Source organism: Colobus angolensis, unplaced genomic scaffold (genome assembly GCF_000951035.1).
Source record: "Colobus angolensis palliatus isolate OR3802 unplaced genomic scaffold, Cang.pa_1.0 Scaffold419, whole genome shotgun sequence".
Classification (NCBI taxonomy): Eukaryota; Metazoa; Chordata; class Mammalia; order Primates; family Cercopithecidae; genus Colobus; species Colobus angolensis.
In genome coordinates, this window is record NW_012117588.1 from 2,296,515 (window position 1) to 2,318,978 (window position 22,464).

At 40.2% G+C, this 22,464-nt stretch overlaps 1 protein-coding gene across 4 annotated transcripts in view; it reads left to right on the forward strand.

Moving 5' to 3' along the window:
- Positions 1–22,464, forward strand: part of SMARCA2 (SWI/SNF related, matrix associated, actin dependent regulator of chromatin, subfamily a, member 2) — a 183,601-nt gene that overhangs the window by 100,517 nt on the left and 60,620 nt on the right. For all 4 annotated transcript variants that reach the window (XM_011956472.1, XM_011956473.1, XM_011956474.1 and 1 more), the window contains exons 25-27: positions 3,921–4,148; positions 7,610–7,687; positions 12,204–12,422. In XM_011956472.1, coding sequence (XP_011811862.1) covers positions 3,921–4,148; positions 7,610–7,687; positions 12,204–12,422 — 525 coding nt within the window. The remainder of the gene's footprint in view (positions 1–3,920; positions 4,149–7,609; positions 7,688–12,203; positions 12,423–22,464) is intronic.

Below are 22,464 nucleotides of genomic sequence, written 5' to 3' on the forward strand. Positions count from 1 at the left end.
GCGACTATCAAAATTTTCTTATCTTGAGAAGGATTGGGAACCATCGGCACAGAATATATTAGTTCTAAGTCTTCTGGAAATATAGTTACATTTTTTATAAATATATAAAAGTGTTTCATTCCAAGGCTCAGGTAGAATTTATATTGATGTGAGAGATCTGCAGTTTTCCTTTTTGGCATTTTGGATTCAGTATTTCTTCCACAAACATTTATTGTCTGTTATGCAGCAGGCACTGAACTAGGCTGGGTATCTAAGGGGGAGGAAGGAAGATCTGATGTGACTCCTTGATTCCCCTCCTCCTGGTGTGCTCAATGTGATTGGATGTTTAGATTATCCTTCTTGCTGGTACCTAAGTATTGAGGACCATCTATAGGTGAATGGAGAGTTTGCTTGTATTCTGTCTTCGGAGGTAAGCATTTCCACTGACTCTTAGATGCTTACCTTCACTGGCACAGTATAAATTCTAAAAGCCACTGTTCCAGGAAATGCTAATTTAACCTGGAAAATAACTCTGGAACATCTTTATGATGTTCTACCCCACTCCACCTCTCATTTTTTTTTCTTTCCTTCTCTCTAGCTCTGTTAAAAACTTTGAGTTCTAGAATCAAAGTAAATTACAGTAACATGAAATAGTTCCCTCTTAACTACACGTGAACTAAAGCTTCGGCAGCAAAACACAGGATCCCAGATTTTCTCTGGTTGAATTTATCACAGGTCCCTCACATTGGGCCTCTGCAGGTATTTCTAGCTGCCATAGGTAGATTTGCTTCCACCTGATTGAATAAACTGAGCTGACCAGATTTTTCATCTGTCACTGAACATGACCATTAGTTTGGTCAAATTTTTCTTTTTCAGGAATCAGTGATTTTAAAGTGATAAAGATCCATCTGAATTTTCATTTAAAAGGTACAGAACTCTACTAAATATTGTTAGGCACTTTGCATACCTCACCTCAAGTAATCCTCAGAATATCTTATACATAAGGAAACCAGTCAATGTTAGCTTGCTCATGAGCGCCCCATCAGGATCATTCACACCCATGTCTGTTTAGGTTTCAGTTTGAATCCTGGGTTTGAGCTCTTTCTACCTCGCACCCTTGCATATAGATTGCAAAGCTCCCAAAATGAAAATTGTGGAGGTGTTTTTATCAGGTTAATTTCAGCATGCATTGAAGAAAAATTTCTGTAAGTATGCATTATCATATTGAATTAAAATTAAGGCACATTGGTGAAAATAGGGGATTAATTTGACATAGGTTGACAGATGGAGGCCTTAATGTTGCTAATTGAGGACCCTACCTAGAGGCAAAAATAGAACTCAGGATTGTGGAATTAACAAAAAAATCACTACAGGTTGCCAAGACTCTCATTTCCAAACTGTTGATTAGAAACATGGGTTGGTGCTTGTGTTTTTTACCCATGGAGCTGCAACTCTGTTGCTATTACGGAATGGTCAACCACATTTAGCTTGCAGACCCTCTTCTCAGATCAGGCTCTTAGCTTCGAGTATTATCAGACCTAAGTCAGTGTGATGAAGTTTCAGACCACCTAATTGAGATTTCAGAAATATTGAGTAATCCATCCAATAATTACAGTGCTTCTTTGTCACAATATTTCCCCCCACATGTCAGCTTAGAGACTCACAAGCTCACATTGCATTACACTTCTCCACCTAGAAATATTAGCTTTCGTGACCTTCCAATTAGATGGGTGATCTGAAACACACCAACACACATCACTGCCACCACCACCAAACAAAACTAATTGCAGCAAATTCCCAAGGATTCTGTAATGTCTTACCGTGTTCATATGTTGTCTATGTGCCCTGCTTCCTCATCTACTCTATTCATATTCTGCTGCCCCCTGCAATTAGTATTTTTGTGGTCTTGTCAGCATCTTGTTGGACAAGGGTCAGCAATCTACTCCTCACGGGCTCGGTCTGACCTGCCACTTGTTTTTGCACCCCTGCAGGTGATGAATGGTCTTCACTTTTTAAAGTATAAATTAGAAAATGGTGGGAAAAAAGAATATCAGCCTTCTGGTGAGAACAGTTGTTCAATTTTTGCTTCTGAGCCAGACAGCCTAGAATGTTTACTAGTGCGCCCATTTTAGAGACTGTTTGTTGGCCTCTGTTCCAGGAGATAGTGAAAAGCCTGATGACACAGAGCTTGTCATCTTGACTGCTGTTAGCAGTTCTGGTGAAGATATGTTGAGAGGGACGGTTGAACTAAAAGCTTAAAAAGGAACTTTAGGGTGTTTTAGAGTTTTTTGTCCCCTTTGGATTTGAATGATCCGCCTCACATTCTCCTCTTTAGAAAATAATCTAATATAGATGGGTCCCAGCTATTCTCATGGCTTAGCACTATGATATTGATATTAACTTATTCAGGTAACTGCCGAGGAAAAACTTTTGCCTAATTGGCTACTTAATTTTAAAGGTCCCTGCAGCAAAAACAAATCTCCAGGGCAACCTTTTGCCTGCTGCCTTCTTGTGCTACAATAGGTGACCAGGAGACTTGTCTGGTCAAGAAGACGGGTTTACAGCTGTTGAGCATCAGCTCTGTACAAACTATGGTGGCAGGGCTATGGGATACAGAAAACAGACCTTTGCCCTAAAACTCTATACAGTCTAATGGGAGACATGTGTAAACAACTAATTAGCATCAGCCCAGATAACATCACCTGGACCACAATGAATAAAAGCTATATGCCAAAAAGTTTTTATTATGTAGCTGTAAAATTAGGTAACTCTGCTTCATGGGCTCATGAAGGTTTTTATTTAAAGATTTCATTAAAGCTTTTTTCTTATTATTAATATATTAGTAACATTTAAAGCAGAAGAAAACAAAATGTAAGCAAAGTGAAGAAAATGAACTAACACCTATAATCTTATCACCTGGAGATTTATGTTGTTGGCATGTTGGTGTTTGTCCTCCTACCTTTTTCTTGATATAGATAAATGTGTACATGTAAGATCAGAATGCACATGGTTCTTTTTAACTTGTTTTCACTTATTATAGCTTTGTGTCATTAAATCTCCTACAATGTAATTTTTATGATACTTTGTTGATACGTACATATAGTAGGATACTATAATTTATTTAACCAATTCATTATTGTTGAATGTTTAATTCTTTTTTAAAAATAAAAATTAGAGATAACCAATTATTCTGAGAAGGTACATCCTTATTTCTAAATCTTTGTGCATAGCTATGATTATTTGTTTAGGATACATTTCCAGAAGTGATATTTCTGAGTCAGAGATGTAGACTGTTTTAACGCTTCTAATAGGTAGTGACAAATTTCTGTCCCCAAAAGTTCACCAGTTGACTACCCAACTAGCAATCCTTTTCATTTCCCAAATTGAAGACTGAGTCTTTGATAAGGTTAGGTTCTAGGAAATTGACTACCTGAGCAATCACTGTGTGTGTGTGTGTGTGTGTGTGTAGTAAGATGTATGTATGTATAATACCTGAATGTACAACAACTCAGTGATATTTTTAAAATAATCTTCAACACATCACACCAAAGAAAAGGCGTTTCTTGCAACTTAAGGTTAGTTGTAGGTGATATGTAAGTCATAATTCTGACATTGGATATTGGTGTCTTGTTTTATGTTTTAGATAGGGACTAAATCTGATGGGGAACCTAGAGATAGACAAAAACAATATGATAACCTGGATTTCAAAACCCGAGATTTATTTCAGTTGGCTTGGTTAATTTAAACCCAGGTTTCTTCAACTAGGAATGACATTGAATTTTTCCAAACGTAGCTTGCGTATTTTTAAAATGTAAGCAAAATCTTGCTTTAGTGAAGGTGAAATACATAACCCTTCCATATTTCCCTCTGTGGTGGGGTCTGGTTTGGGATTCCTATGCCAGGCATCTCAGTCCTCATAGCATATTGTTCCCCCCAAACAGGATCTGCAGGCCCAAGACCGAGCTCACCGCATCGGGCAGCAGAATGAGGTCCGGGTGCTGAGGCTCTGTACCGTGAACAGCGTGGAGGAAAAGATCCTTGCGGCTGCAAAATACAAGCTGAACGTGGATCAGAAAGTGATCCAGGCAGGCATGTTTGACCAAAAGTCTTCAAGCCACGAGCGGAGGGCATTCTTGCAGGCCATCTTGGAGCATGAAGAGGAAAATGAGGTATTACAGAAAGCCCCAAGTTTATGAAATCAAACAGTGGCCTTTTGTCTCTGAAGGACTAAGAATAATCCCTTTGTTTAAAGAACTTCCTGGGCTGGTGTTAATGAAAATGAATAAATAAACTGCTGTTTTAGATCTCAACCACAGAAAGTCTCTGAAAGTTATCCAAAATGAGTGTCTTAAGAGCTATTGCTGGAGGAACCTCAAGGCTTGGCCTGTGGGTGCTCCCTCCTTTTTTCCAGGGTAGGAAAACCAGCTGCTTTATTGTACCATCAATGCTGCCTTCTGTAGGGCAGATGCAGAACTGAAGAGAGGATACTTCAGGGACAAAATCAGCCAGATGAGACAAGACATAAATGGAACGGCGCTTCTTTCTCCCATCCTCCAGAGCCCTCTGTCTCTTTTGCCTTTTGATGAGGGATTGCAGAGCCTGACGTGTTTGTAGGACAAACCTTCACAGCCATCTTCTGCCCATTTAGCTATACTTGCTCTTGGAAAGCATGAGCTTAACCTATACTTCAAATTTTTCTTTAAGAGCTGTCTGAAGGTTGGGAAAAATACTGATTAAACAGTCTTTATTTGTCAGGGTTGTATGAAGAATGCATTGATGAGGTTTTTATTAGGGGAATGTTGGGTCGTCATTTGTATTATTTTTAGATTGCCAGCATTAGTAATTTTATAATATTCATTCCAAAATGGATTTGAAATAGGTTTTTAAACATATGTATATAGTGTAGCAAACTACAGAATATCAGTAGCAGTCCTTATCATAAAACTGACTGAGGATGAACATATTTTTTGTGTGTGCCCATACTTATAAATTGAAGAGTAAGTTTACCTTACATATTCATGTAGAATACTGTTTTCGTTGCATATATTAGATGTAGTTTGATTTTTGCCTTAAATAGGATATGTGTTTTTTCAGTCTTCTGTAAATTATGAATCTGAGTCTTTTAAAAGTCTTATAAACAAACACTCCTCAACTTACAATGGTGTTATATCCTGACAAACCCATCATAACTTTAAAATATCAGGACATGGCCCCATCTTAAGTCTAGTGGAGTACTGAATGTGCATCCCCTCTGCACCATCATAAAGTCGAAAAATCCGAAGTCCAACCATTGTTAAGCCAGAGACTGACTGCATATATATATATATATGTATATATATTCTGAAATGAATCTAAATGTGAAGTACAGCTTGATATTTAAAGGAATCCTGAACTGAACCCATTTGCAAATTGAAGAGCACTTTTGTATTATGCCTCCTAATTTGTCGGTCTTATATTTTTGATTAGCTATCCACTGAGTTTCATGAAAATGATGAAAAATACATATGCACATGCACTCACGATCCACGCACATTTGAAAACTTTTTATCTCAAATAATTTATAATTTCTGATTCTAGAAATTGAATATTTGATACAGATATGGAGTCAGATTGTCAGGTGATTTTTTTGTTGTTGTTGTTTATATACTTGGACATTTCCAGAAGAACAATATGGCGAATGATCTATACTGTGACAAAGCAGATGTGAGCAGAGCTGACACTCAGCCCGTCGTCTCCACTACATTTTTGCTTATTTGTTTTGTGTAGGCCTTGTGAAAATAGTACCTGATCTGGTTGAGAATCAAGGAAGCCTAGAGTTTTCCAGCCTTCCTAAGCTGCAGGGAGATGCTGATCTCTCCTGGGTCTGAGGGCTGCCAGGTGGGGCCTGAAGTGCACTCCCCTCCCAGTTGTCCTGCCAGCAAGGCTAGCTGTGAGCAGCCTTGCTGAGGCTCCATGTCCCTTCTTGGCTACCAGTGTGTCAGACAAATGTTACCATTTTCAGGGGGGCCTGTGTCCTCATGTAAAGATGTTTGAAAACACTGAGAGACTGCCGTCAAAGGCTCTGGTCCTGAAAGATCAGGACAACGTAGGCTGGCATCACCGTGGTTGACATGACCATGAAGTGCTAGGGCACAAAGAACCCAGGAAGATGCATTGTGCACTTCCAGCCATTTGGTTTTCCATGAAGGTCATAAACAGGCAGGTTTCTTGCCACTTTACAAGAGAATCTTTTCATCTTGGGCTTGCGGTCGTCTAAGCCCCTCATTGTACAGGTGATGAGAGGATAATGTGTGGTTCTAGGAAGAAAGTAGGCAAAGCGGGACATCTGTTCACCGGAGGAGACATTACCAGATATTTTGTACTGTGAAGTCTGAACCCACTCCCAGCTAGTCTGTGTCTTTGTCAGATGAAATGTGATATTTAGACAAATTGACTGTAATCAATCTGGAGGTGAACTAGAATAGGTTTTTCAGAAGTAATTATTATCTTGAATTATAGATTTTTTACTTTATTGGATTGCATTCATTTCTAACACTTATTAAGTTCCTGCAGTGCGAAAGGCGTTATCTTGGGAGCCGACATAGTCATCTCATTTGAGCCGCTAGTACCTCATACTCTTTCTCTAAAACAAGTTGCCTCTTTTTGAACATATAGTTTGTGAAATTGGATGTTTGAAGTTCGGTATTTTCTCCTTTCTTCCCTCAGCTGATACACTGAAATTCCCCATTTGATTTTTAACAAGCCTACTCAGCATATTATAAAAATAATTTGGGAAGATAAGTCCTGTAGCATATGCCCAACTTTTAGAATCATTTTTTCAAAGTGTAGAAGTCATCCCATAACATTGCTGAAAATCCTGAGAACTGTTGGTTTCTGAGGCATTAGCAGAGAGATAATGTACCTTTGTTTGACATAATATAAAATGAAAATTTTAGCCCATATGTAATTGCTTTCTCTGCTTCATTTAAATTATTTTAATTAAGTATAATTTTGAGGGGTTTTTTTTTGCTACTGATACCTTTTTAGTTATCCCATCCATAGCTCCAATCATCAACAATAATAATGCCCAAAGAAATATATTAAACACACTTCAAAGGCTATATATTTGGCATATATATGTGGTTTTTATTGTCTTAGTGCCTAGTAACAAGGTTTCCCATACTTATATTTTTTGTAAGGATTTGAAAATAAGCATTTATATTTGGCATAAGGTAAATGGAGTTAAAAGAATTAATGTCAGGTACTTTTTCATATGGATTTCCTTATTAAAATCTTACATCCCCCTGTGAAGTAGATGTCATACCCATATGACCAATGAGGTCACTGAAGCGGGGAGACATGAAGTAACTTGTTTTAAAAGTAGCAGAATCAAGATACACACCCAGGAGAACTTGTATTTCTTATAGTGCACCACGTTTCCACCCTGAACAGATTTTGCTCTGGGAAGATGGTTTTAATAGCTCGTAAAATAATAATGGCAAGTACTAAATCCAGCAACCCCTTCCCTTTTCTTTCTGGCTTGAGAAATGGGACCCCTCCGGTCTGGAGGACAGATCACTTGTTTGTACCTTGCCCCAGCTGTCCAGGCTCTCTCCTAAAACCTGTTAAATCACTCTGTTTTTAACCCCAGGAAGAAGATGAAGTACCGGACGATGAGACTCTGAACCAAATGATTGCTCGACGAGAAGAAGAATTTGACCTTTTTATGGTAATGTTACAGAAAATCATGAAAACAAATGCTTTATTCCTCTGTCCTTTTTTCTGTTAAGTAGAATGTCTGGAGCCTGCGTGCCTGGCAGAACTTCATTCGTAAAGCCTATGCCTTTCCTTCAGTTCAGAGGCTGCAAACTGGCTGGAGTTAGCCTGCAGACATATTTTGTTTGGCCCATGCAGCGTTTTTTAAAATTTCCCATTCATTGCCAACATAAAAAGGAATCCTGATTTCTGGCTTCTCTTGAAAAATGAGATCGGGCAGTACCAGGCCCACATCTTTGTGTGGAAACAGTTGGCCAGGGCTGAGTAGCAGCTGCACTCTCTGGACGGGCCTTGTGGTCTACAGCTTACCACAAACCCCCTCCTGCTCCCAGTTCGTTTCTAATCCCAGGCCAATGTCATTCAGGAGGCCTATCTGGCTCCTATAGGCATTGGAACTTACCATGTCCTTATAGGATCAAAGCAAACATGCTCCTTAGGGAGATAGGTGGACAACAGCAGCTAAAACAGCACAGGTGTGCCTCTTCAAATTGTTGACGAGCGCCTGCTTAAATGAATGGGAACCTTCAAGGTGTGCATAAAAGTGTAGCCTTCATTTAAGGATCAAAACCAGTTGGATTTCCCTCCAGTATCTTCAATTATTTTTATCTTCATCAAAGACTGATTACAGAGGGAGTAAATAGAAAACATAACTTTGGTGGATGAATGCTGCAGAACCCCCTAAAGTTAGAGGCCCCAAATTTGAGTGCCATGAGATCTTACATGAGTAATTTGCTTATGTGAAGCAAGTGGGCAGAGGTAGGTGTACTGGAGACGCTTTGTCTATGGGAGCACAGAGCTGCAAGGTAGAAATGTGAGACCTGTGTCACCAGAAATGACAAATTTTCAAGGGGAGCTGGAAGTATAGTCTTTTATATGTGATCTCTAGATTTTAAAACATTGCAACTAAATTCAACTTTTTAAGTCATTATATAATACTGCATGCCAAACAAAACACAACTGTGGGCCAAATATGATCCACAGGGTTTGCAATCTCCCCGTTTTTAGCCGAGACAGAATGGAACTCTAGCTGTTTGGAGAGGCTTATGTTATTTCGGGGTTTTGTGTGTGTGGCCTTTTTTCTGGGAACATTGATTGTATATAATGATCCACAATAAAAAATACGTAATTCTTTCTCAGAAAAAGGCAGGTAGCTGTGGGAATAATTCCTAAACTGGAATATGCACTTCCCTTTCTCCCTCCATCCCCGAAATGAACCACCCCTCCCAAGTAAAGCTATTTCAGAGAGGAATGGCAGTAAGAGAGACTTAACAGCATGGTCAATGTAGGGCATTCATAAAATACAAATTTCTTAACTCACACTGGTCACCATAATCAAAGATGACAATATTCTCTATTTAGGGAGTTTAAGGATACACATCAGAAATAGATATCCTCTCTCTCCTTGAAGAACTAATTAAAAGGCAGGTTACCGGGGAACACCCAAGCAAGAGGCCCTCAGGTGATCACTCTTAGGCAATAATTCAGCACTGCTAAAGCCTCAGATACTCTCAAGACACTGGAGAGGACAAGCTGCTTGCCATTATACAAACTAGATTAGGCGCAGAAATGGAGAATTCCATCAGCACCCCTGAAGTAAGGGGGTAAGTGTACTTTTCTGCCTTACTTTGGGCTATTTGTAGAAATTGAAAACCTCAGAAACAATCTGAATGTCTCGGAAGGCACAGCCTTCTTTTAACTTGGGACTGTTTTACCACTCAAAGAACAGGCTTGTAACACAGGTGAGGCTGGCTAGGGAACACTTTTTGTAGGCACTTTGATTTTGTGAATTTTCTGCTTGTTTCTTAAAGGCTGGTTTCTATTTTGAGGATTAGATAGATTATAGGTTTGGTTTAGTTTCTTCTAATCCACTGGCCGCCTTTGGCCAGTTCACTATTCCTTAGCATCTCTACCTGGGGGCAGGAAATAAAATTTGAATCTATATCAGCTACAGATTAAAAAGTTTGGTGAGAAACAAGAATGGAATGTGAGCTAGGATAGATCCATGGATTTTAAATATTTAAACTCTTTATCCTTTATTAGAAAAGAATGAGTTCTCTGTAAAATTAATGCAAACTTATTTTATATCATAGACCCTGTGGTTTACGCATGATAAGCAGTTTCTTTAAAATAAAACCTTTTTTAAAAAGCATGTCTTGCTTTCTCCTTCTCAACATGTAACTTCAGAAAAAGTTATCTTTTATACCAATGACTTAGGAATTTTACCAAAAAGATCTTTGGCAGCTCAAGATATGTATCTGAAACATTTTGCTAACATACAAACATTAAGCTTGTAGATGCTATGTTCTCTACAAAGGGAAAAAGCACTTTTAAAACTAATTGTAAGTATAAGGTTAATAATCAGATCTCAAGACCAATTATTCACAAAGTAACTAAATAGTAAGTTTGACTTTTGCCTTAATGTTGACTTAAGATTCTATATTGGTATTCTCTCTAGGGAGAGATGCAGTTGTTAAGACTTTAAGCTTATCTTATTTAATCGAATCTACCTTTCCTAAAAGAAAAAAAGAAACAAGTGCATAATTTCCTTTTCTGTCAGAAAAGATTTATTTTCTCAATTGTGGACAAATATATTAGCAATAATAATGCCTATAGAAATATATTGATTAAACATACCTCAAAGGCTATTTTTTGGCATAGATAATAATAGTAGCAGTAAAACCAAAGACTGAAATGGCAATATTTTGTCATCTCAGTATAGGACATTAACAAAAAAGTTTTTTTCTTACTAGCTATCTAATAACTATTAGGAGGTTGCCTCATGAAGCCCCTCTTTAGATACTGCTGTAAACAAGGCAACCTCTGTGTGCCAATTATGAAGGTTTGGTGGATCCCATTTCTGATACCAAAGCATTAGAAGACAGGATTAAGCATCGTGAGCTAATTATAGCACATGACAGAGCAGGGTGCCCACATTTATCAACCAATGGGACTTCACCCGTCTCCCAAGCCTACCAGATTCTGGAAATGTAATGACTTCCAAAAATGTGGAAGAAGCATAGTTTGAAGGGCTTTGACCACTAATTTTAAAACAGGTTCTAAGGCTGGGCGCTGTGGCTCAAGCCTGTAATCCCAGCACTTTGGGAGGCCGAGACGGGCAGATCACAAGGTCAGGAGATTGAGACCATCCAGGCTAACACGGTGAAACCCTATCTCTACGAAAAACTACAAAAAAAAAAAAAAAAACTAGCCAGGCGAGGTGGCAGTTACCTGTGGTCCCAGCTACTCGGGAGGCTGAGGCAGGAGAATGGCGTGAACCCGGGAGGTGGAGTTTGCAGTGTGCCGAGATCGCGCCACTGCACTCCAGCCTGGGCGACAGAGTGAGACTCCGTCTCAAAAATAAATAAATAAAAATAAAATAAAATAAGTTCTAGAGGTCATATTTGGGTATGCATAGATATTTATTTACATTTTATCAGTTTTAGCTTTTAAGAAAACATTATATTGAATCCCGATTTCAGTACAGTAGAACCAAAGGAAGAGGGAAAAGGTAAATAACAATGATTGATGGTCCATTTCATTGTGGAAATGACACATCTAGCTAGTGTTTATATTTATACAGAACTAATGTCAATGGAAATGTAGTGGCAGATTATTTTTTTAAAATCCGTCGTATTGTTTAATTACAGATTAAAGCCAAGTGTGTGGCCCTAAGTTTATTTACAAGTGAACTGGATTATTAAAAAGAAGGTGGGGAAGTAGGCATTTTGAAGGTTCTGAAAGGAAGCCATTTCGCTTACAACTAGACCAGTTGGAACACAATTACGTCTGAGTTCTGTCTCTCTGTGGTGTAATACTTCCGTAAGAGCACAAAGTTTAAAATGTAAAGAATTCAAGAGCATTCCTCCCACGAGCAGTGCCTACAAGGTATTGAAAATTTAGTATATTCATGGCCAGTGGACTAGTGAAACCATTTATGTCTCTTCCACATGTCCAGCTGTGGTTAGCTATTCTGTACTGCTACCTTGGGTCACCTTTTTTTTAAATTCCTGATTGTTCAATTCAAAACACAACCCCTACTGAATAAAAGGAACCTTTTTAAAAGATCTTTCTTTTCTATACTCAAAGAATAAGTTTCTTCCAGGGAAGCAATGAGGTGTATAGCCGAGGTCATATTTTTAAAATGCATTCCCAATTTGAATTTTTCCACTATTACTTGAAAGAGGAAGCTTTGTACACACACACACACTAAGAAAAGGAAATTCTTAAAGAGTACTTTTTAAATGTGTGAGTAAGTTTCAAAAGATGGGTACAGAGGAAGGGAAGGGATTTTCCTTAGTGGAATCTTTCCCTAGATATTTAGGAATGAGCTAGAACAAGTCAACCAGGATGAGAGAGGTTGAAAGGGACCCTGCAGCCATAAGGAATGACTTGGGGAAGTTGTATGTACTGTAAAGTCTGTACCATACAGAAGCCCTGACTTTCGGTGACCCTCTGATTAATGTCTCCAGCGGATGGACATGGACCGGCGGAGGGAAGATGCCCGGAACCCGAAACGCAAGCCCCGCTTAATGGAGGAAGATGAGCTGCCCTCCTGGATCATTAAGGATGATGCCGAAGTAGAAAGGCTCACCTGTGAAGAAGAGGAGGAGAAAATATTTGGGAGGGGGTCTCGCCAGCGCCGTGACGTGGACTACAGTGACGCCCTCACAGAGAAGCAGTGGCTAAGGGTGAGTGTGGCTTTTCTAACCTGTTCTCACTAGGTGGAGTGTTTTTGGTGGCTTGGAGAAACTAGGGGCCTAGAGCTGGAATTTTCTGAGGAGGATGAGTTTGCAATCAAATCGAATTTTCTGAGCAGGATGAGTTCGCAATCAAAGAGAAGGAGCTTTTGAACACAGAAGATAAAGTCATTCTATTGTTGCATGAAAAGATAAAGTCATTCTGCATTTGAAGGCAGTGCTTGGAAAAAATACCAGAATTTTTTTGCTAGAGCAGAACTGGCCATTGGAAACACAGGATTATGAGAGCTATGAGACCCACTAATGTTTTATGACCAATTGCCTGGTCATGCCTCACTCTCCCACTGAGAATCAAAATGTGGAAGGGCCCCTTAGAGATCTTTTTAATTGTTCCCCCTCACTTCATGGTCTTTAATCGAGGTTTTACTTCTGCAGGGTCTGCACAGATCTTTCAGGGATAGCAGAGTTTTTGGTAACTGTGTTGTTATTTTGTAGACCCATAGTACTTTTAGAGCCGGAAGGTGCCTTTGTACTTGCTTAGTTTGATGAAGAAATTGAGGCCCAGAGAGGTGACGTGGCTATGCAGTACCCACAGCTGGTTAGAAAGCACAGAATCGGTGGGTGCTTATGTATCTGCATGCTTGATTTCGGCTTGATCTGATCTGTCCCTCACAAACACAGACTAGAGCCTGGGACTTGGGTCACCGATGCTTGGAAATGTTATTTGGGAGTTTGGTTATGTTATTTCCCCTTTGGAAAATGGTGATTTCTCATTTTGACTGAGGACTGAAATCTCAGAATGTTCCTTGGGCAGCACAGAAATATCAAAATGCTCTTAGGAGTCGCATGTGTGAACGCTGAGGCCTGGGTGACTGTTCCATTTGAAGGGTTAGCTCTACTTCCCATTTTTGGGAGTAGACTTAGTACCTAGAAAGGCACAGCAACCTGGGACATGCAGTCCAGACACAGCCAGTAAATGCATGCTGGAAATAGTAAGTGCAGTTGGGTAAACACCAAGCAAAACAAAAGCTTTGGGGAGTTGTTTGTTTTATCCAAAGGGAATACAGTTCCCAAGCTTTGTGAAACATGGATTTTAGGACCCAGGTTTTAAGTAGGTAGGTGAGTAGAAAGACAGTGGGCAGAATTTTGAGATTATATATCGATGGTGAACAGGTCTTGTCACCGCTTGAGATGTGCTTTACTCAGGGTGTTGTATGATGAGAGGGATGTGACCTGAATTTTGAAAAGATGGGGGAGCCTGTGATTCTGAAAAGTGCTGCTCATTATTTGTGGTTAAACAATTGTGTATAAAACATAACATTTGTGTGATTAGTTTATTGTCATATCCAGTCAAATGTTCCAGTGACCTCAGAATATGATTTTATGAATTTTGTTTCACTGTTGAGATTATAGTTATGTAATTAGGATTCATTCTATAATATGAAAAGTTTTTTGGTTAATATATATTTCTGAGCTTGGGAAAACTTTTATTTAAGCAATAAATTGAGTACCTGGAGTATTATTACAGTAGATGGGACAACAATGATCTGGGCCACCTTTTTTTTTTTTTTTTAAGACAGAGTCTTTCTCTGTCACCCAGGCTATAGTGCAATGGTGCTGTCTCAGCTCACTGCAACCTCTGCTTCCCGGGTTCAAGTGATTCTCCTGCTTCACCCTCCCCAGTAGCTGAGATGATAGGAGCACGTTACCATGCCTGGCTGATTTTTATATTTTTAGTAGAGATGGAGTTTCACCATGTTGGTCAGGCTGGTCTCAAACTCCTGAGCTCAGGTGATCCACCTGCCTCAGCCTCCCAAAGTGTTGGGATTACAGGCGTGAGCCACTGCACCCGGCTGGGCAAAATTTTTAAAGCTAAGCTTTGATATGTTTACTCTCCAGATATTAAAAGCAAAATAACCTTGTTTATTGGGCAAGAATGTAGCTGAACTTACTTTTTTAAAATAATCATTGGGAATTGCCCTTAAGAAAACCAACATTATGAATCTCAGGAAGTTTTCCAGTTTAAGACATCTATTTTTTTTTTCCTCTCTCTTTTTCATTCAGTTTCTATCCCTGATGATTAACACAGTGCCTAGCATAAAGACTCAGTGAGTGTTTGTGAAAATGAAAGTACAAACTTAAGAGGAAAGGGAAAGTGACTAACTTATCAGCAGTGTTAGGAGAGCATCTCTCTTTTTAGTGCATCTAGTAGACTTCTTGTATCTACAGCATGCACATTTAAAAGTGGAAAATTAGTTTGTTTTACAAAACTACACTGTGAAAATTGGTTTTTATAAGTGTAATTCTGCAATGCCTTGCAACATACTAAGTCATCCAAGAAGGACGAAACTATTCTCAAAACAGCTTTATTGTAACATCTCTTTTTGTAATCTAATCTTTTGAAAATTGCATGCCCATATTTGGTATGAAACTGACAACTTGCTATTAACTAGGACATGCAATGGATGCAACATGCCCCATGGCCTAAACGTGCAAAGTAGATGCTTCCTGCCGTTGGTGTTCACCAGCAGCAATCCTATTTAATATTAGCTTGTTAAGCGTTTTTGATGATAAAATGATATTGAAGGGGTTCTCATGGGCCTGGATGTGAAGAGATGTTCTCTACTGGCTTATGATTTAACACATTGCGTGAACCCAGCCAACATGGCCTTGAAAGGGAGTTTGGCAAGGACCGTTGTGTAAGAAATGCTGTAACAGGGCTAAAATAATTCTTCTTTTTCCTGGCAATGTTGTACAAAGCCTGCTTGGCAGAGACATCGAAGATACATAGCATCGCAGAGCTGCAAGGCAGTTGAATGGAACAGCTTCCCATCCCTTGCTTAAATCCCATTCTCTGCAATCTCTGTGCCAGGAGGCTGGCCATCCCTAAAAGGAAAAACTACCTTTTTTTCTGTGTAGCCCCTCTAGTTCATGGTCAGCTCTGATTAATAGTTCTTCCTCCCTTTGAATAGAATCTTCTTTCCTTGTAGCTTCTCCTTACAGGCCTTGATTCTTTTCCCTGGGGTGAACAGAACAATATTTTTTTCTGTCTTTAGCATCACAGCCCCATGGATAAAATATTTGCAAACTCATGGTAAGTCTGGATTGAACTTTTCTACCTTCCTCTTTCTCTTGAACTTTCCTCCTCCTTCAAGGCCCAGTTCAATTGCTACCCACTCTGTGGCACCTTCACAGATAAATATTCATTGCACTTTTAATTGTCCTCTTAACATTTTTTTGCTTGTCGTTCAGTTACAGTTTCCTAGTATTCTCGTAGTTGCCAACCTGTCTGCTTTCCTAACTAGTTGCTAATCAGGCTCTGTATCTTGTTAGAATTTAGGACTTCTGTGTACAAATACTAAGTGCCCATCGATTGCCAAATTGAAATAGCACTGGAGTGACAGATAAGGGTATAGATAGATGTGGGTAATGTTCACTGCTGCAACAGATGGACCTCAACATGCCCTGTCCATGGACCTATCCAGAAAAATAAATAAAAGTTGATTTGTCACTTCCATGAAAGTCCATAGTAGGTGTTCTTGATTGCTGAAGACACCTGTTCTCCATAGGGTCATTCAGGGATCCAGGCTGACAGAGCCTCTGCCAACTTGGTCATCTCCATCCACTTGAGCTGGAAGTGGGGAAAACAACATGAAGTAGTGAGTATGGAAGTCTAATGGGCCCTGCCTAAATGGTTATAATTCCATTGGCTAGAATTTGGTTATGTGGCCACTCCAGCTGCAAAAGAGACGGAAATGTGGTCTGGCTGTGAGCCCAGGAAAACAAAATTTTGGTGAATATTTAGCTATCCCTGCCTCAGCACACTTAGGTTAAATTTAAGTGTTATGGTCACTTTCTTTGCAAATGGTGTTATGGTTTCATTGTAAACGGTTTTATTTTGTAATCATGGCATGCTAAAAATTCCTACAGTGTCCTTTAGAGAATCTGTTTAGTTGGTAGAATTTAAAATTTTTTCTGCATTCATAATGTTGTTTTTAATCAGGAGGATCACAATTTCAAACACAGTTCACTTTTTTTTTTTAAAGGTATTTTACGTTGTCTTGAAATTCCTATTTCCACTGAGGAAACTTAAATGTCTTTAGTGTTAGCTGGTCTCAAGTTAGCATCATCTTTTTGTGGTAGTCAGTTCAACATTCACTTACCCTCTGGGCTGTTTCTCTCTCCCACTTGGGGCTCCCATCCCATCTTCCTCTCCAAGGTGGCATCTGGATAAAGATGTGGTGTTTAAGCATGGCATTGGGGGCGAGCATCCTGGTTCTGCTCCCCATGGGTCTCCACTGACCTCAACATACAGCTGCTGGTCTGTGCCTGTCCTGGGAGGTCTTTACATGCAGCTGGTTTCATCTCATTGTTTTAGAGACCTTGATGACATGTGCTATTGAAATCTGGAGCCTGGCCACAGGCACTAGTTAGAAGCTGTCCTGCATTCTCACATCTCATAAGACCTCTGGCCTCTTTGGCCTCATGGTGCTCTTAGCTCTTTTGTGTTCTGTTTGGAAGTCTGCAAATCCTCCTTGACTGATACCTCCACACTGTGCCAGAACATGCAAGGTGCAGTGAAACTGGCCCCTTCCTCAACAGTTGCTAAGTCACCATCAGGGGTTGTCAAACCTGAAGCTTCTAGAATCTGATGGTGGGGTGGGTCCTAGAGCTTTTTAAAGAAAGCAATTCAAAAATGTTTTAAGTTTGCAAATTGTATAAAAGTATGTAACTGTATTTGGGATCACATAGTGAGGGGTCCTCCCAGAGCTTTGGAAGGAGCTTGTGAGTGAGAAGCCTAAAACCCAAGCTTCATTAGCTTTCCAATAAATCCACCTTTAGCAGTTTTAGTGCCTCATTCTCTTCCTCTCCACTCAACCTCTGCCTCTAGACACCCCAGACTTGGATTCTGAAGGGGGAGTATTGCATTTCAATCCAGCTGCAATTCAGTGCTGGCACAAACTAGCCAGACTTAGCACAGACTCCATAAGTTGAAGGGCATAGTCCCCAACAAGACTTCCTTGACTTCAGACACCAGCCACACTTTGGGGGTCTCGAGGCCCCCCACCCTTTTGACTGTAAATCTAGGGGCTCATGAACCCTTTGGGTTTGATAATTTGCTAGAATAACTCACAGAACTCATTAGCAACCAATTCAGATTCATTATGAAGTATACAAATCAAGAGAACTAGGCCAGACACTGTGGCTCACGCCTGTAATCCCAGGACTTTGGGAGGGCGAGGCAGGTGGATCATGAGGTCGGGAGATCAACAGCATCCTGGCTAACATGGTGAAACCCCATCTCTACTAAAAATACAAAAAATTAGCCAGGCGTGGTGGCACGTGCTTGTAATCCCAGCTACTTGGGAGGCTGAGGCAGGGGAATCGCTTGAACCCAGGAGGTGGAGGTTGCAATGAGCCAAGATGGCGCCTTTGCGCTCCAGCCTGGGCGACAGAGCGAGACGCCATCTCGATAAAAGAGAACTAGCCAAATGAATGGAGGCACAGGATGCAGTCTGGGAGGAAACCTGGACTCCTCTGTCTGCTCCTCGTGGAGTCAGCGTCCATCAGTCTTCCAGCTCATCAATGTGTTCACTAACCAGGGAGTGCTACTGGGCCTTGATGTCCAGAGTTTTCAGTGGGGTTTCATAATGTATAGGCATGATTGATTAGATCATTGACCACATGCTTGAACTCATTCCCCAGCCTCTCTGCCCTCCCTGGAGGTCAGACTAGCTCAATACCCCAACCCTCTAGTCATGTGGTTGGTCTTTCTGGTGACCAGTGCCCATCCGGAGCCATGTAGGGGCCCATCACACAGGACAGCTCATTATTTGAACAAAGTTATTCCTATCACTACGGAGATGTCAAACATTGTAGAAACTCCATGCCAGGAACCCGGGACAAAGACCAGACAAATTCTTTTTTTTGAGACAGGATCTCACTGTTATCTAGGCTGGAGTGTAGTGGTATAATCTTGGCTCACAGCAGCCTTGACCTCCCAGGCTCCAGCAATCCTCCTACCTCAGCCTCCTGAGTACCTAGGACTATAGGTGCACGCCACCATGCCCAGCTAATTTTTGTATTTTTTGTAGAGTCGGGGTTTTGCCCTGTTTGCCAGGCTGGTCGCGAACTCCTAAGCTCAAGTGATCCGCCTGCCTTCATCTCCCAAAGTGTTGAGATTACAGGCATGAGCCACCATGCCTGGCCTGACAGAGTCTTTATTATGTAATAGGTAGTTAGTAATATCTTCAATCCTGACCGTATTTCTCTTCCTCTTGACTCCCATTTCCTCCATGGAAGAAGGCTCTCCTCCTTGCCTTCCTGTCATGTTCTCAGTGATAGCACCATGTGCTGTGGCTTCTGGTGCCATTCTGAGACTCCCGGTCCACCAGGTTTGCCAATTGATTGTAAAGTGGTGAAGGGAATTCACTACCCTATTTTGGAAGTCAAAGGTCAAGTTGTCATTTTTGTCTTTGCATACCAACTTTATCCTAATTCTGCTCAAGGCAATGAGTAACTACCCGAACAAGGGATGGCTCTTTTAGAAAGTATGAAAGAGAATATTAACATGGTTAACAAATATTCCATCCATTACAATTTTGTAACTTTCCCATGGTGTGCCCAAAGTGATAACAGTGCTATATTACAGATTACATATATATGTGTGTGTATATATATGTGTATATGTGTGTGTGTGTGTGTGTGTGTAATTGCGCATGCACAAGAAATGACCCATCTTGATAATGTCTTGGAAACATATATTTGCTTCTTTATGCGTGAGAGCAGGCATTCCATCTACCTAAATTCTGACAAGCCCAGTGGGCCGGGGTTTTCTGGTTTAATGTCAGCCCTGTGTACACTGGCTGTGCTGTTTCTAGCACCATAAGGCAGTCATCATTATTGAGCCAGGGGCTCTGCAAAATTGGGGTGATTGCAGAGCCAAAAAGCGGGCTAGAGGGTGGTGGTGGTTTCTGGAATTTGTTTTACTATTCTTCCTGTTCCTTTGCTCTTTCTGCCAACTTCAGAATCCTTCCCTTCCTTAAAACATTTAGTAATATCCCTGAATTTATTTAATTGCTGCATGAGTGAGTTTTGCCCCACAGCACTTGAAGATAATTGGAATGCATTCTAGCTCATGTGCTCTGGATAATATGCAATTGCCAGCCAGCTGGAGAGTAGTATGCCTTTGTCTCACAATGTCTTAAGACTGTAATTTTAAAAAGTTTCTCCTATTTGCTGGTGTCTCTTGTTACCTTTCTTACAGCATCATATATCTACTATGGGGTCCTTATGTCTGAATGTGCAGACACTTCTTGAGGTATACTGAATAAGCTCCTGGCGATGAGGGAAGACACCGCTTTGTTTTGTGATGTCCTGTGCAGTTGGGCCCTAATAAATGCTATGTAAGTGATGGTAATGAGACTTCTTTAGATCTTTAAACTTGGCGATAGATAACAGCGAGTTTTAGAAGCCATAGAATTTCAAGAGGAACCTTGCAGAAAGACAGAACACCCTCCTCTTCCTTGACCAGTCTGTCACCAGGTGAGAGCCTGAGCTTCCCATGGTGAACGTGCCTAAATGGGGTTCCCATCATCATGTCTGCTTACTACTGAAATGATTTTGGGTTTTTCTTCTGCCCAAAGTCTAATAAAGTAGAAAAAACAAAATGAGGCTGGGTGTGGTGGCTCACGCCTGTAATCCCAGCACTTTGAGAGGTCGAGGCGGGCAGATCACCTGAGGCCAAGAGTTCAAGACCAGCCTGGCCAACATGGCGAAACCCTGTCTCTACTAAAAATGCAAAAATTAGCTGGATGTGGTGGTGGGTGCCTGTAATCCCAGCTACTCAGGAGGCTGAGGTGGGAGAATCACTTGAACCAGGAGGTGGAGGTTGCAGTGAGTCAAGATCACACCACTGCACTCCAGCCTGGTGACAGAGCAAAACTCCATCTAAAAAAAAAAAAAGAAACAAAATGAGAGATTCTTAACATTTATAATATTAGGGGCTAATCAGTAAAGTAAAATGTGATACATCTCAAGAGAATTTACTTTAATATCTTTAAAAAGCTATATAATACCAAGCTGCAAATATAGGATAAGTTCTCTGAGTTGGCCTCTCATCACAGGAAGCCAAACTGCTAAACTTTACACAGGAAAAGGCAGACAAATCCATGGTGAATTAGTCACAAAGAACTGGGGAAAATATGAAGAAAGGTTAAAGAACAAGATATTTGAAATTCTATGGAAATACACAATGAGAAATAAAATATTTCCTCACATGTATGAAGAGGTGGGCTGTGGATTTTTCTCTCCCTAGAAATCTTTCAAACAAGCTAATGCCTCCTCTGGGCTGGATTAAGTATGATCCAGCCTGAAATCACAGACAGGGGCTGAAATCACTCGGTTCTATTTCAGCTGAGAGCATTAGTGATTCTCGTAGATGTACTTTTCCCCTAAAATACTTTATTTTATACTGGCAAAATTTTTTTGTGGGTGGGGGAGGATCCTTTTTCTAAAGCATAATGTGCATCATATTTGTAATGTTTGGCTGCTTTTGTTTTGTCATTTAAAATCTTTTCTTGCTTTTTCTGTAAGACGTGAGAAGCTTTGTAAATGTGGACCTTTTTTTCTTTTATCGAATGGCATTTTAGCTTTTAAAATTGGGCCATCAGATTTACTGGGGCAAAATTTTCTAGCAAGCTGCATTTCCGTTTTTATACACAAGGGAGAGCTAAGGACCTAGAAAATAGATTTGGATTTTGCCAAATTCCAGGTTCTTCAATACTTTAGGGTGGAAGTAATGAACTAATTAAGAGCGGTAACAGTTTTGAATTGTTTGGAAAAATACTTGATAGTAATAAAATAATTTTAACAACTTTGTATAATCTTTATTCTTTCTGAAATCCAGTGACTAGATTGCTTTAACAGCCCATTGGACTTAATATTTCTCATTTTATATAATTTGGGAGAATAAATTTAATAGGATAGTCCTCAGAGGTGCAACTGAAATACGCTAAAATAAATATTAAAGATTGCGGAGCGAGAGGGAATTGTTTTGATTTTAAAACTTTGATGCTTGGAATTTCTGGTCTTGAGTTTTGTCCTTTGAAATCGGGGTTCAGCTCTGAAATCAAACTCAGTCATCGAAAGGAACCATGGGAAACTGAATTTGGCCTACAGATACTAAGGAGCCCCAATAATTTCACATTGTCTTTTAATGGGGCAAACTATTACAGAGAAATCAGAGAAATAATATTTTAGGAATTTGTACTATATTTTAGAAACAATCTTTTAGGAATATGTCCATTTGAATCAAGCTTTGGTTTTGTTGTTTTTTGCATTTTTACTTTTATTTAAGAAACAGGGTCTCACTCTCACCCAGGCTCACTGCAGCCTCGAACTCCTGGGCTCAAGCAATCTTCCCGCCTCAGCCTTTTGAGTAGCAGAGACTACAGGCACACACCGCCACACCCAGCTAATTTTTGTATTTTTTTTTTTGTACAGGCAGGATGTCACTCTATTGCCTAGGCTGGTCTTGAACTCCTGCCCTTAAGTGATCCTCCTGCCGCAGCCCTGCAAAGTGTTGGGATTACAGGAATGAGCCACCACACCTGGCCAGTTTCTGTTTTGTTTCGTTTTTAATCAATAAGTGCATGTTTCAGTCAGTGTTAGAATTTAAAAAAAAAAAAAAAAAGGCTACATGAAGAAAATTTTCATTAAGGGGTACAGGTGGGAAGAGTACAGTTTGGGAAGTAGAGACAGGGCAAGGTGGCTTCATCATCACTATGCCTCAGGGTTCGGGTAAGCATCAGAAAAGTAACTGTGACTTTTGATGGCTCTCTATATGGAGAATTTAGGATAGTGATTAAGAGCACATGCCTTGAAATCTGATGAACCAAGAGATTCAGATTCCAGCTCTACCTAATTAGCTCTGTGACCTTGGGGACCTTGTGTCACCTCTCATAGCTCTGCTTTCCTCTTAGGGAAAATCATAGAACCTACTTGATAGGGTATTCTGAGGATTAAATGTGAG